The sequence below is a fragment of the Physella acuta genome, unplaced genomic scaffold (genome assembly GCF_028476545.2).
Source record: "Physella acuta isolate Inbredline_101_S28 unplaced genomic scaffold, ASM2847654v3 ptg001283l, whole genome shotgun sequence".
NCBI classification, from domain to species: Eukaryota; Metazoa; Mollusca; class Gastropoda; family Physidae; genus Physella; species Physella acuta.
Window position 1 is genome coordinate 440,202 of NW_026732798.1, and position 15,528 is coordinate 455,729.

A 15,528-nucleotide genomic window follows, 5' to 3' on the forward strand; every position below is an offset into this window, starting at 1 on the left:
TGTATATATATATATGCATGTTTGTATGTTTGTGTGTGAGTGTTCCTTATGTACGTATGTGTATGTGCATCATTATTAAGATGTGTGTGTAAGTGAGTGTGTGTGCATGTGTGTGTGTGTCACATAAGATAGTAGCCTTGTGTGTTGTGTACAAAAATAGAGCAGAAAACAGAATAAACTGTTTAAAAAATTTTAACACACCCATTGTGTGTCAACAAGGTCTCCAGCTCCTGGCTCTACAACCTTCTGTAAAACCGGAATCCCAGGAAGGGACGGCTTTCAAAGAACTGCTCCGTGATCCGTACATCTTGATCTGTGCCGGTAAGTTATTGGTTCTAGAACATTTGGGTTGATATGTTGCGACAGCTTCAACATACGTCATTAAGATGGCAAAATAACCTTGTGATAATTTCAACATACGTGATAAAATGACAATATAACCTTTAGACAACTTAAACACACGTAACAAAACGGCAATACGACCTATAGACCATTTCAACATAGTGATAAAACGACGATATGACCTTTAGACAATTTCAACACACGTCATAGAGACGACAAAATTACTTTGGTCAACAGGTGTTCGAATCTAAAATGTAAAGCTCATTAACAGAATTTGAGTGAATTTACTAGAGCATTAGGTTTAAATCTACTCGTGAAAATAGTGTGTATGGTCTTTTTTTTTAACTGCTTTGATGGAGCTTAAAATGAACATTGTACCCAACTCACCATTTACAAAAAATACAGATTCAATAGACATAATGAATATTTTATTTTCTACAGACATACGTGTTATTAAGTCCATGTTTGCGATAGCTATGCCACAATTAAATCAATTATATAATTCTTTCGTTTCTCTCAAATTTCAAAACCAGGAACGATAACTTTTGGTAACATGGGTATTGCCATGATGGAACCTTCATTACCCATTTGGATGTACAAAACCATGCATTCGTCGGAATGGCAACAAGGTACGTTGTTAGAATCAGTGTGTATTCTGTCAGTTATTTATATGGGTTAAATTGTGCTCTTTCAGTTGTTGTTAAAGTAGCTTAACATTTTGGGCTTTGAGGTTAACTTTAAGTTCTGTGATATTTTACATAGATTCAAGAAGAGGTGTATATAATATATATCGATCGTATTTCAATAAACCATTATAAAGTTTATTTGCACGCCAAAGCAAAGAAATTCCACAACAACACAAAGTGTAACTACACACAGACCACCAACTCTAAATATGGACCACCAACTCTAAATATAGACCACCAACTCTACACATAGACCACCAACTCTACACATAGACCACCAACTCTACACATAGACCACCAACTCTACACATAGACCACCAACTCTAGACCACCAACTCTACACATAGACCACCAACTCTACACATAGACCACCAACTCTACACATAGACCACCAACTCTACACATAGACCACCAACTCTACACATAGACCACCAACTCAACACATAGACCACCAACACTACACATAGACCACCAACCCTACACATAGACCACTAACTCTACACATAGACCACCAACTCTATACATAGAACACTAACTATTTGCACGAAAAGGCCATTATCTAAACATTAGTGCCAACCTTGAGGCTAAATATAAAATCAACGATTACTTAAGAGGTACTCGAACTCACGAACCTGCTAAAGATGCAGCGATAACAAACAATCGATTCCGCCACTCAATACCTCCCCCTCCCCTTCTCATTCTATAAGTGTTACAACAGATTCAACATTTCCACTCCTGTACTCTCCGTATAACTATTTGTCACGAATCGTTTATGTTGTTCTCTTAAATTAAACTAAATTTGCATATTGCAAATTGTTTAATTTGGTTTACCTGAAAACAATTTCAACAGAGCAGTCTAAAAACAGACACTATTTGATAATTAGACAGTGCATGGTTTCAATAAAATCTCAGATCAATTACTGGTGTATGAACGAAGTAGATATGCAACTAACTGGGATCAATTAAAACTACATAAAAGAAATACTTTTTTTAACAAAAATTCTATATCTCTCGAATTGTTTATGATCATGATTTTTTTTTAAATTATTTAAGTGTAAATGCTAACAGTTCCTTACTCTTTGTTCCTTTTAAACGAAACTAAAATCATTTTTTTAACTCTATCAGTTTGGTAATAATTTTTATTTAATTTATAAAAGGGGTTCTGCCTCTTATAAATCACACCATATGCTACTTGGGCTCCTAATTGGAAATGCAGAGTACTAGAATGAATCGAGTCTGTGCATCAAATATACAACGTATTTTGAAAATTGTGTACTAGACACATGTAAACACATGTGAATATATCGCGTATTTCTTATATGGATGACTGTGTTGTGCGTCTTACATTCACATTTTTTTACCTTCTAGCTACAAGCTTATACTGAAAGTACTCTGCCGTTTTATTTTCTCCTCCTTTTGTAAAGCATTTCACACCTTTGTTGCTTTATATAAAAGTTTATTGAAAAATGTGTTCGATATTCTCAAGGGGGAAATAAGTTGAGCCAATATATTTTAGATCTAGTGCATCTAAATGCGTTTAACATACGAGGCTGCAATAAAGGAAATCGATATTAGTCATTACAGTTTATCAGCGTAATCGATATAGGTAGCAGCAGTGAAATCAATCGCTAAATGTGATCAATAACTTTGCTGATCAACTTTTGACGCATAGCCTTTCATAAACGTTCTAATGCGCGGATGTTTATGTGATTTTAATTTCGCTTTCATACGTGTTTTTTTTCCTATTTTTTTTTCTTTATAAAAACTGTTATTTTTTTAACTTTCTTTCTTTATTGGATGAATCTTTTCTTTCTAATCAAGTTACAGTTACCGCCCTGCACTAAGCGAAAAAACAAAAACGCATGCAAGCTCCAAACACTTAATCCCCGACTCTTATTCTCCTAGGCTTTAAATCCCTAGACACTAATCCAGAGACACTTAATCCTAAAAATGAAAGTTTAACTATAACAATTACGACCTTAGTAAAAAGTTTAATTGCAATTCAAATAACTATTTTTAAATAAACATCACAATAAATTTGACACTTAAAATAAATATTTAAATACATTAATAATATTTAAATCATGCTAACCCTAACCTTTTTACCGCAGCATTCTATAATGATTTATAATGGATAGAGTGTCGGAGGTTTAAGTGCATAGGGATTAATGACAAGGGGATTACGCTTATGGAATTAAGTGTCTGGGGATTAAGTGAGCGGACACAGCCTTATCCATAACTATTTGACAGAAGACAAACATGAATTTAAATATTTAAACAAACAAAAGACATATTTGGATGTAGGTCTGCATCAGCTGGACAAAATAATAACTGTACTTTTGTGTTAACTTTGTTTTCTGGTTTTTAACTTTTAGATATTTGGGTTTTTTATGTTGCCAAACGTCTACAAACATACATTTCTGTACTCCATTACTTTCTAAAGAATTGCATCACAATAATACCTGTCGATATGCGATTAAAATAACTTAAACAAATGGTATACTTGATTTGGGATAAAACTATCGCAACAACACCCATCATTAATGATTACACGTTTTAATTACTAAATTGCAGTGTTTTCATTGTTTAGTTATTTCAATTTTTAAAAATCACTTTAACTATACGTAGCGTATACTTTTGAGTGATGACCGACTATAGGGTAAATGTTCCTGTAGCCTGAATGTGTCAGAAGATCGTGTGGTCAGCTCACGCCTGATAGTCTCTGAGATAATTTGATTTGGGTCCTCATCACAGCTGGATGGACACAGTGACGGTCAACAGGCTTGTGGGCTGGAACCGAATTCAAGAATTTCGCGTTGCCAATCGCACTGATTATCGCATACATTTTAATTGAAACTAAGAGAAAATTATTCGTACGATTATCGCACACATTTTAATTGAAGCTTTTTAGAGGGAAAACTATTCGTACACCAACTCATTTCGACTAACGTATTGGCGTAACCTTCTTAGAAAAGCGTTCTTTAATTGTATAAATTATTGATAGTTGAATTGAAAAAGATATCCCCGTCACTGAAATATGACAAAGCCATTGAAGACGAATCTTAAACGAAATGTAGCATGTAAGAATGTACAATATGTGGGACACAATGGCCGATATATAAAGTATGTATTAACTTGTGCTACACAATGCTCACTACATAGATATAAACATGTTACATAAGTATAAACTTTCTCCCGTTACAGGAATAGCTTTTCTACCAGCTAGCATATCCTACGCTATTGGCACCAACCTATTCGGTCCACTTGCACACAAAATAGGCAGGTAAGGGCCTTTTGATATATTACATAAGTTTAGAGCATTCCAGCTTAACTCATTCAACAAGTATTGGTTGCTGATACTTTTTTTTAAACTATCGTGTATTAACTAGATGAAAATTATACTCTAAGGTAAGAGTTGTTGAACAAAGATTAGTTTGAGCGTGTACTTAAAACAAAATACTACTATGTTTTCAGGTGGTTGAGTGCAATGATTGGGATGCTCATTATATCCGTGTGCTGCTTCGCTGTGAGTATTACATTTGCAGTGGTAGTCATGCACTTTTGAACAGTCATGTAGACTACTTTGGTTTAATTTTTATAATAATCATGCACATTATACAATCATTAAATATGGTTAGCTAAAGAGTCATAGAAGTCATGCAAAGTACACAAATAATCTTGTACTTTGACTTAACAATCATGCTCTTTCTCCTAGTAGGACCTCGTGGCATTCAATAGGTCATGTACATTATCCAAACAATCGTGCATTTACATCTATTTTGGAAACCAACATCATTGTTGAAACATATGAAGACGTAACAATGACCTCTATCAAGTACTAATTATATTTTCTGAAATTCCCCAGTTACCATTTTCCAAGAATATCGGCCATCTCATAGCCCCCAATTTCGGAATGGGATTTGCTATTGGTAAGGTGTTGTAAAAATAAATCTGTCAACAACAGCTTAAACGTTTGCACACACGTACAATATTCCTAAATTATTTCGCACACACACATATATATATATATATATATATATATATATATATATATATATATATATATATATATATATATATATATATATATATATACGTACATTATATATAAGTGTGTCGATTTTTTTTTAAATTAACATACCCCCCTTGGCATCAACGCACTGGATGTGCCATTCCACTCACCCCCACATCCACATATGCCCCTGTGTATCTACATGTACACATTTGTATGTCACTATATCAACCTACCTGTATTTATTTACATCCATACATGCTTCTACGTATCCACATGCTAACACAGTCATGTATGTATCTACATCCACACACACCTCTGTGTCCATATCCATTTAGCTGTATGTATCCACATCCACACACACCACTATGTATCCTACTCCACACACGCCTCTATGAATCCACATCCACACACACCTGTATGTGTCCATATCCATTGAGCTATATATCCACTGTAGGGATGGTGGATTCCTCCATGATGCCACACATGGGGTACCTAGTGGACCTACGTCACGTCTCCGTCTATGGAAGCGTCTACGCCATCGCAGACGTGGCATTTTGTCTGGGCTTCGCTATAGGTAAGCTGTGAGGTACTAGATCCTTAGTCTGATAGACCACTCGATGGCTGCGTCAAAGAAAATCTAGATGCCTAGTCAACAGGTTGAGAAGAGACAGATGTTGCCCATGTGCCTGGTCTCCTCTCCCCACGTAGACGATGGACACAAGGGAGAAGCATCACCTATAAAAAAAATCGGCATCAATTATCACGTGCATTCTTACAAACTAAGATGACGCATAAATTGAGTTAATCTAACCTAATGTTTTATCTTGAATCAGCCGTCTCTGTAATTACAGTCATTTTTTGACATGGTAAATGAATTACTATGAGTCGATCTCCTAACAATAGTTTGGACTAGTTAGCTATTACCATACATACATGCAGAAATGGAATTCAAAACATTTCATAATATACCACACCCATATTGACAAAAATAAAAACGTCCTACTAAACTGGGTTATCCATTACTCACTTATGTAACTTCAAACTATTTTAGTTATTTTTTCCAACCCTCTCCCTCCCCTGATTGAAAGTCACACGATTTCCATAAACAAACAAGATGATTGACGCATTGAAGAAATACCCAATCAAACATAAAGTAACTAACACAACAATTAATTAATCACCAGGTCCGGCACTAAGTGGAACTATAGTCTCCAGGATCGGATTTCATTGGTAAATATTTTTTACAAGAATAAAACGGAATTTTTAGTAATAAGTCTAGATTAAATGTTACACAATGAGTGTTGTTGCTTGTATGTCAATAATTGATTGTAATAAATTTGCTATTAACTAGGATGTACTATGAAACTACATGTTATGTTGTTTGACTTAAGATCCCATAAAAGTGTACCTTGTCTTTTAAGTAGGAAGCTACAAAAATTACACCTTCTGTTATTAATTTTTAATTGAGATTATCTATCAAATGTATCAAATTGTATCACGTTTTATTATTTGTTCTTACATAGGATGTTATGGATCATCGCTATTGTGAACTTGTTATACGCACCCCTACTCTACTTCCTCCGTAACCCACCAGCAAGAGAGGAGAAGATGGTAAGAGTTAACGTTAACTGTGTTATTATTCTAGTCTATAGTAGAGTACTGCTGCACCACTGAAAGTCAATTATAAATATTTAATAAGTTTATGCATTTTGCTTTTTATCTTTCGTGAATTTTGTTCTTTATACCAAGATAAGGGGGGAAAAATTATTTGTCAGAGATTATGTTGTTATCACAGTACTCATAGGAATTTTTCTTTTTTAAACAACGCTCAGCCGAGAGATCTGTAGATGTTCAGTATATTGTTAAGACCTGTGTTTTCACTAATACCATCCTTCTTTCACTAGGCGTATTTTCTTTTCCAATGCAGCAGCTTTCTTTTTTCCATATTTTTTTTTATCTACAGTACCTTTACTTTTTGTTCGTATCAAATCTAGTCAGAGTTTCTTCCAGGCATCTCTTCTTGGGGGGGGGGGGAGCTAAGAAAGTCCCCCCCCCCCCCCTCGAACGAAATGGAATTTATATAGAAAACATACTTTTACCAGTGTCGGCCCCTCCCCCCGCCCTGGAAAATGTTGACAGTCCCCCTGAAAATATCAAGTGCCCCCCCCCCCTGGAGAAAAAAGTCTGGAAGAAACACTGAATCTAGTATGTTATTCCTGCTCTTGTTGGCTTATCACCATCAGTTCAATAAAAGTAATAAATTATTTATATTCAACCTCCTCAGAGTCTGATCATGAACGAGCAATGCCCAGTCAAGTACGTGACCTACAATCAAAACGAGTCCAGCCCACAGTCAGAAGAAGAGTACGACTATTACGAGCAGTAGAGGTCGGCAGACGACTCCCAAAACTGGACGCACCAGACGAAACGAGCTCAAACAGTTGCGATCTGCTAGATGCTTCTACTGCTTCCCTTCTACAACACCATCTGAAGGGAATCACATCAGCGTATTAGTTGCGTATGTCTGATTCGTGGTGGTTAGGGTAGCTTAGTAATACATTTAGAAAATTAACTTCAAAAAGTCGATTTTATTATTTAAATCTAAATCCATTTTATATATTTTGGGAATCTTTAAAAAACAGAGCGTTGAAGTAGTTGTAATTTTTTTTTTTAAATGTTACCCAACGTAAATTTTCTTTTTATTACGTCATCGATTGAATGCGTTCAGTTCGCGCCTAGTGTCAATACTTGCTTTCCTTAGATGTGGTTGACCTGACAATGAATGAATGACACAATGCGAACCAGCATTAATAGATCTGGACGATTATTTATTTTTAAATGTTTTAACAAAAGTATGAAAACGACAATGAAAAAAAAAGTCTGCCTGAGGCTATGGATGAAATTTTTAAAAGTCTGTAAAAAAAAAGTTCTGCCTGTGGAAAGAGGTCTGTCTGATGTAATGAAAAAAGTCTGACTACGCATACACTTCAATTGTTTTTTTCCTGCATTTTGTTAGGAGCTTAAGAGTCGTATCAACAGTATCGATTCTTTTCTCTCAAATGTTTGATCGAACCGAAAATCTTTCCTAACTCGGAAAACTAATTAAACCAGCATAGTGGGCGGCTCAGTAATTAGTAAAGTCTTTCTTTATTTAATTTCAGCTTCGTTTCATTTTTAAACCTTTATTTGTTTTTAGTATATATACCTAACAAATAGAACCCAAAATAACCCGGGTAAAGAATTTTTTTAAAAATACTGAGGACGAGACGAAAAAGAATTTTCTGATTAACATTTTATGAGCAAATGCGTTTAGTTGGTGCCAATACTAATTGTCAATGCTGAAATAGGCTGCCTATTTAAGGACCCATGCGCATGTTTTTGTGTACGGAACGATCAACCCAGCTATTTAAGTGCCAATCAACCTGGCATTTGAAGGAAAAATCAAACTGGCTATTTAAGGACAAACAAGCCGAGCTATTTACTGACACACTAGCCTGATAATTAAGAGATAATTAACCTGGCTTATTAAGGAGACACTAGCCAGGTCAATTAAGGGCCTACATCCTTACTACACCAGGACCCATAAAACTCGATATCTTCCCTATATGCAGACATTGTTTATTCCAGTTGCTACAAAGAACTTCATTAATTTTTACTGAACCCTGTAGCAAGTGAAACTCTACTTCACTTGCCCCATAGACCGTCAGGTTTGAAAGGGAAACTTTAATTTTTACTTTACCTGTAGCAAAACACTCGGATCAACTTTTAAATATCTTTTGTTTTAAATAGGCCGCAAGAGTTGAGCAATCGTTTATTTCTCATTCAGTAAAATAATATGAAATATCTCTTTACACATATTATTTATTTATTAGTAAGGAATAAGACAGCAAGACGAATGTTTGGTTTGGGATGAAACTTGTAAACTTCCGGGCGGTGTGAAAGAAGTGCTATATTTTCAACTGCTAAACTAGCTTGAAAACCTTTTCGAGAATTTAATGTGTATAAGCCCTTGACCATCTTAGTACGGCTGTATTTATTCCATGATGTTATATCATGACGTTAATGGATTTTCAACATAGCCATGCTTATGTCACATTATGTTCATGATTTCTCATTATACACATGTTATGTTTATATATGAACGTTTAATATGGCATATTGTGATTAAGACTCGCTAGTCACAATTGGCTTTAAATGTATTACATCAATGTCAACTACGTGTCGAAGCAATAATTAAGCAATACGTATTTTATTTCAAGATAGAAAAATAAAATGTCATATATTTATTTTTATTGAATTATTAAATACGTGTATATTACTTTTTAAATTCTTAGAAAACATACACTGCTATTTTAACTGAAGAAATATCTTTGTTGATTTAAACTAATTTATTATCAAATATTTCTTTTAAAGAAAACATTGATAATTATGTATATTATTTAAAAATGGTTTGTCATAATTGCTCAGCTGTTGTCACGTGATCCTCACTGACCAATGAACTTTGAGTTAACATAATCAATATGTTTGCTGCGATTGTGATAATCGAATCTCTGTGACGTATCTAGCGAGTGTAACATATTATTTTAGCTCCTTACCCCTATACTAATTAGAGAAATCTAGAACTCCGATGTACATTATCATGTTAATAAATGTTTTGCAATATAAAAATCACAAAGTTGTTTTTACTTGTTGATATTAATTTCTTAAGGTCAGTTTTATTGGAGATTTTGGTGCCTTTTTATCAACAATAAGTGAATAGCCATTGATGATTAATACGAATATTTTCATATGGGGCGTATCGGTCAACGTGAAATTATGTCCCTTCCACCGTAGAGCGGATCCTGAAGCAATTCTGACGCTCTGAGTCAAAGCCAAAGATGATGTAGGATATAAGTTTGGGATTTTAGTTATTGATATTTATTACTTTCAAATTTGTGTTAGATGTTTTAAAAAATAAAGGTGAAGTAGATTTCACATTCTTCTTGACCTCTGCATATGCAGGGATTGGGTATTCAGTACTAACTGCCTGTACTTTCCCCCAACGTGAGTTAGGTACTCATCAGAGCTGGATGGACTCCTGTTTTTCCTGAGGAGTTATTTCAGTGTTCAGCAAAACGCACATCGTTCAGCATCTATTTGACAGTTTCCTTCGTTTCGTTTAACCTATACAGTGCTAACGACTAACAACTGACACAAATAGTTATGAGGTTGATGAAGTAAAGCTCACCTTTTCTATGACTTTGGTATATAAAGAGACAATGGTTAATTATATGGCTAGATACCTTTAAAACTCGCTATAAAATAAGTAACAGCGTTCTAGGTGTAACTTTATAAACATTCAACGTGTGTGAAGTAGCAATTGTCGCCTGTAAACAATGTGTATACCCTTGTATGCCCCTGTCTTTAGGATTTTTTAATGGTTTATTTTAATTAAGCTGCGTCATTGCTTAGGTAGGTTAATTATCTAGCCAACCTCAATCAGCCTGGTGATCGTTAGATGTGTCGGCCAGATCAATGTATTTACAGGTGGGTTTTAATCTGAAGCAAAGGCTTATTCATGCAGGTGTGAAGATTTTAGTTACGTTGTTACTGAGGGTTATTACTGTGTGTTTATTAGTGCTTTGGATTACTACACGTCGTCATGGCAACATGGCTGGATACTGGCATCAGATTCGGATTTGTCTTTAACATTTTCCTGCTCGTGTGGCTTACACCCAACTGGAGTTCTGCTGAGTAGGTATCTGAGATAGATTTACAACGTTTTACATCAAGGTATAATTTCTTTTTACGTACTAAGCCTACAGATATTTTCCATCGAGGTAGGTTTTGAATCAGAGTATGACGACAATAGACATTGTCATCGAAGTAGATTTAGAATCAGAGTATAACATCAATAGACATTTTCCATCGAAATACATTTAGAATCAGAGTATCAAAACAATAGACATTTTCATCGAAGTGGATTTTGAACTAGAGTATTACAACAACAGACATTTTGAATTTGAGTATTACAAAAATAGATATTTTCATCGAAGTAGATTTTGAATCAGAGTATTACAACAATAGACATTTCGAATCAACAAAAGACATTTGCCAGCTGCGTAAGGTTTGACTGAGGTGCATCCTGTTGTGCTGCAATATATCACACGAGCCGACCAGCGGCGTATCATACGCCGCTATTTAGTTGTTTTATTTTCTACTTTTCAGTAATTCATAATTTGTGAATTCGACAGTACCAATGCTGCCACTGAAAATATTTGTTTTAAAACACTATCAGTAGGTCGTTAAGGACGATAAACTCCCCCCCCCCCCCACACCCTTTTTCCCATCCCCCCCCCCCCCGTAAAAGTAGTCTTCTCTTAGTTACCTCCCCTAAGTTTAAAATCTTTTCAAACTAAATTATCTGCCCCTATTAGCCGTCACTAAGCCCGGCTCTACGATTGTAAACATTTAGCATGAACCACAGCTCACCAGACCATGTGGGGTGGTAGGGATATGCCTAGAGAGGAAGAGAGGGGCCTACTAGGCGCGCTTACAGCTTGGTGTTTCTATGGTATAGTAACGTCCAAGTTCTTTGTAGTAACTGTCGTGTTGGGTTGAATCAGCTTTTTCATTGGGAGTGGTGGGCCCGAATATTAAAGATCACCACATAATCTGGTCTGGTTCCTGGTTCAAAGCTACCCCCCCCCCCCCACCGCGATCTCGTACAGTGTAAATATCTTGGCGGAGCACGGAATTCATCTTGAAATCAGTAGGATGGTGAATACTGATAAACGTCACAAAAATGTTTCTAGTCCTTACATCGCCATGACGGTGTGTACTGATACAAGGCAGACATTTTTTTTTCTAATACAGACGTCACAAAGACTTCACAAACATATTTCTAATACTGGTATTGTAAAGACGTCACGATAATATTTCTTATCTAAATATCGCAAAATCATCCAGACCAAAAACGTTTCTTATTCAGATATCACTAAGACGTCACAAAAATATTTCTTATCCAAGTACCACTAAGACGTCACAAAAATATTTCTTATCCAAATGTCATTAAGACGTAAGAAAATAACACTAAGACGTCAAAAAAAATTATATCCCTTACATCAAAAAGTTATTCTATAATTATTAAAATAATCTAATTTCGACATCGCTAAGATATCATCCAATGCTGACATCGCTAAGATATCATCCAATGCTGACATTGCTAAGATGTCAACGAATGCTGACATCATTAAGAGGTCACTCAAATGCTACTAATCCCCCCCCCCACCCCCACTCTAGGCGATGCGTGTACCAGACGTTAAACCAAACAGCCCGGACCGTCAAGTGTGAGCAGGCGATCCCACTCCTGGTCATCGGCATCTGGCAGCTGGACAAAGCCGAGACGAAACGAATAAACAACTGGACAGACGACTCGGCTCAACTGATCAGGAAAATACAGAACGGCATCGGCAACTGCGTCATCTTTAGGTAGTTCATCGTTGTTTTTTTATTTCGTTGGTATGGTTTTTTAAAACTGTGTTTCGTATTTCTGTTGTTCTTAAATGTTTTAAATTTAAATTTTCCATTCACATGACGTGAAAGCTTGGTTAGTAAACACAGTCACGTAAATATACACAAATAGTGTGTGAATATGGCTTTAAGACATTGAGACCTACGTCCTCACACGATCTTCGTTTCTTCCAGACTTTTTTCTCCTGGGAGAAGGGGTGCTTGAAATTGGGGGGGGGGGGGGGGTTAAATGTCAGGGAGAACGGATACATTTAAAAGTATATATTTTCTATATAAATTCAATTTCGTATGGGGAGAGGGGGGCGGTAGGCTTTTTTTTTGGGGGGGGGGAAAGGCAGAAATCAGGAGATTTGTTACCATGAATAAATATAGAACGTAGAGGGCATGGTGTGGAGTTTTGTTGTACAATTTTATTTTTTGTTGCAACGTTGTTACATTTTAATTAGTGCCTAACATATAACAGTAACAATATTTAAAACAGTGTATACTTCTGACGAAGAAAGCTTTATAATAAGTGGGTTTTTATTCTACAAAAATGTTTTATAACTCTATATTATGTAAAAAGTGGGTCTTCCTTTTTTATAAATGTGTACGTTTCTTAAGCTTTGAAATTTAAACTCAGACTAAATCCTCCAATAATAAAGTGAGGAAATTGTTTATTTTTTCCAGAATGGTCTCCCATGAGGAAGAAAATTGCTGCGCAGGATGGACGGGGGACAACTGTGATGTTGGTAAATAAACCGTGGTTGCTAAGCAACAAGCGCAGGTCACCCGTTTCGTAAACATGATGTACAGGACTTCAAATAAAACTGTTTCCCTCCAAAATCGTGATGTGAATATAAAGACCTATGTGATGACAAAACCATTTCACCAAAATCTCTATTTTCGTTTAAAAAAATGTCCATTCACATTCTTTTAACCTGTTTGAATCTTTTAAAAAGATTTTCATTGTTTCAACGGGTTTCATCTAGTTGTTAAGTTTTTTTTTCCAACCACTAGATTGCTCCCATTTCCTATCCCTTATTTGAAAGCCCGAACTCATTAATCTCCTGCCCGTGTTTCAGTGACGTGCTCACCGGCCTGTGCTCACGGCAAGTGCACTGGCCCGGACACGTGCACGTGCGATACTGGGTGGACGGCCAGCGCGTGCGACGAGGAGAAGAAAGGTTAGAGTTTAACGGTCTTACAATTAGGGAATCTTTTTAGAGTTTAGGCAATTATTTTGGGATTAGCTTTGTAGAACACGAAAAGGTAGTAGCGTCACAGGAAAGAAGGGGGAGGGTGAGGTCATCACAATTTAGGGGTGACACCAAATTGAAAAATCTTAAACTTTATTGTTAAAGATATTTTATCCTGTTAAAGAAATAAAATAGTAGTGGAGAGGGGTGACACCAAATTGAAAAATCGTAAACTTTACTGTTAAAGCAATGTTTTATCCTGTTAAAGAAATAAAGTTGTAGGGGGAGGGGCGACACCGAACCGAACATTCACTATTGTTGGAGGGGGGGGGGTAGGGTGAGACCCAGCTACCCCCCCCCCCCCCCCCCCGCACCCCATATCCAGACCCAGTGACACTCCTAAGAAAGGGATTTTTTAGCTCTAAAAGTCATAGGAGAGACAGATGTTTACTTGACATTTTCAGAATACTTACTTATTTTGTTTGTTTATTAGTTTGATGTTGTTAATATTTTTTGTTATTTGACATTGTAATAAATAAATTGATAACCGACATTCAAATTATATGTAATCATAAAAATTACATGTTAAATATTTTTTTCATAGTAATCAACTCCTCTTTGAGATACTGTTATCCAAAAAAGGGTTGCCATGGCAACAAACTGTTTAACGGAACAGCCGTGAGCAAAGACGTCTGCTGTCTAGGAGAACTTGCGTCGTGGGGAATCAGTGGAAAGGAAGGGTCGTGTGTTACCTGTCACGTGGGTAGGAAAGGTCATGTGTTATATGTCACGTGGGTAGGAAAGGTCATGTGTTATATGTCACGTGGGTAGGAAAGGTCATGTGTTATATGTCACGTGGGTAGGAAAGGTCATGTGTTCCTTGTCACGTGGGTTGAAAATGTCATGTGTTTTTATCATGTGGGTAGGAAAGGTCATGTGTTTCCTGTCACGTAGTTAAGAATAGCCATATGTTTTTATCACGAAACGTGAATGTTTGTTGTTTCTATGTGTTAATTAGCATGAATAATTTTATTGTAAAATTCAGTGATTCTGTAATGTGATTCTTGTATCCAGAAAATGCTAAGAAATCTGTGATTCAACCAAACCTTCGGCTACCGTTCCGTACGTGCGTCTCCGGACTTCACTGTGCTATTCGCACGTTTGATGGTGTGACGTATGAGTACTGTACCCTTTGCACTTTGACCTTACTACAGACAGAAGACGTTGTTGTAGACGCCAGAAGAGAGTATGATTATAACGGAACGTATAGTTGGTATAAGGTATGTACTATGTATTTATGCTGTTATTTTCAAAAGGTAGATATAAATGTGTTTGATTGACGATTCAATCAATTTTTTATATTTTTAAAGCTGAACAGTCTATAATGTAGAAAGTCTGGACGATTTTTCTAAACATTAAATATAAGTTAAACATTAAATTTCTATTAGTAACGTTAACTACTCGTCCTGTATTCATGAAGTTAATGGAAACCGTATATAAAACTAGGATTCCACCTTTGATTCATGCTACTACAATTTTTATGAAACCTTTTTAAGAAAATTGAGATCCAATGGATGCTTAACGTAATTTTTGTATTTTAGAAAACGAGCTAGACGCAAATTTATTTATTTTCATCAATTATTTTAACCAGACTTTTTTTTACTAAAATACAGCGTAGAAATCTTATAAGAAATCGAAGGGTGTTTTTTTTTCATGGAGCAATCTTTTCTGTGTGTGGGCCTGAATACAAACTATTTCCAAAGCATAGTGTTATGTGGGTGTTGATTGATAAACA

The 15,528-nt window shown here is 35.8% G+C and overlaps 2 protein-coding genes across 2 annotated transcripts in view; both read left to right on the forward strand.

Annotated features, from left to right (window-relative positions):
* Positions 1-7,932, forward strand: part of LOC131958017 (synaptic vesicular amine transporter-like) — a 33,863-nt gene extending 25,931 nt beyond the window's left edge. The window contains exons 8-16 of the mRNA XM_059322901.1: positions 220-321; positions 876-971; positions 4,233-4,311; positions 4,503-4,554; positions 4,894-4,957; positions 5,498-5,617; positions 6,228-6,273; positions 6,567-6,654; positions 7,328-7,932. Coding sequence (XP_059178884.1) covers positions 220-321; positions 876-971; positions 4,233-4,311; positions 4,503-4,554; positions 4,894-4,957; positions 5,498-5,617; positions 6,228-6,273; positions 6,567-6,654; positions 7,328-7,429 — 749 coding nt within the window. The 3' untranslated portion in view covers positions 7,430-7,932. The remainder of the gene's footprint in view (positions 1-219; positions 322-875; positions 972-4,232; positions 4,312-4,502; positions 4,555-4,893; positions 4,958-5,497; positions 5,618-6,227; positions 6,274-6,566; positions 6,655-7,327) is intronic.
* A 2,752-nt stretch (positions 7,933-10,684) lies between these two features.
* On the forward strand, positions 10,685-14,789 carry LOC131957990 (uncharacterized). Its single transcript, XM_059322866.1, has 6 exons — positions 10,685-10,776; positions 12,325-12,513; positions 13,225-13,286; positions 13,620-13,721; positions 14,338-14,496; positions 14,779-14,789. The coding sequence occupies exons 1-6, from the start codon at positions 10,685-10,687 to the stop codon at positions 14,787-14,789; spliced, it is 615 nt and encodes a 204-aa protein (XP_059178849.1).
* Positions 14,790-15,528: the final 739 nt, after the last annotated feature.

What these genes read in the sequence shown, in the direction of transcription:
- LOC131957990 (XM_059322866.1), top strand. Translation starts at nt 10,685, where the DNA reads ATGGCAACATGGCTGGATACTGGCATCAGATTCGGATTTGTCTTTAAC. An exon ending in CCCAACTGGAGTTCTGCTGA is followed by an intron (nt 10,777 to 12,324) that starts GTAGGTATCTGA and finishes CCCCCACTCTAG; the next exon opens with GCGATGCGTGTACCAGACGT. An exon ending in GTGCGACGAGGAGAAGAAAG is followed by an intron (nt 13,722 to 14,337) that starts GTTAGAGTTTAA and finishes TTTTTTTCATAG; the next exon opens with TAATCAACTCCTCTTTGAGA.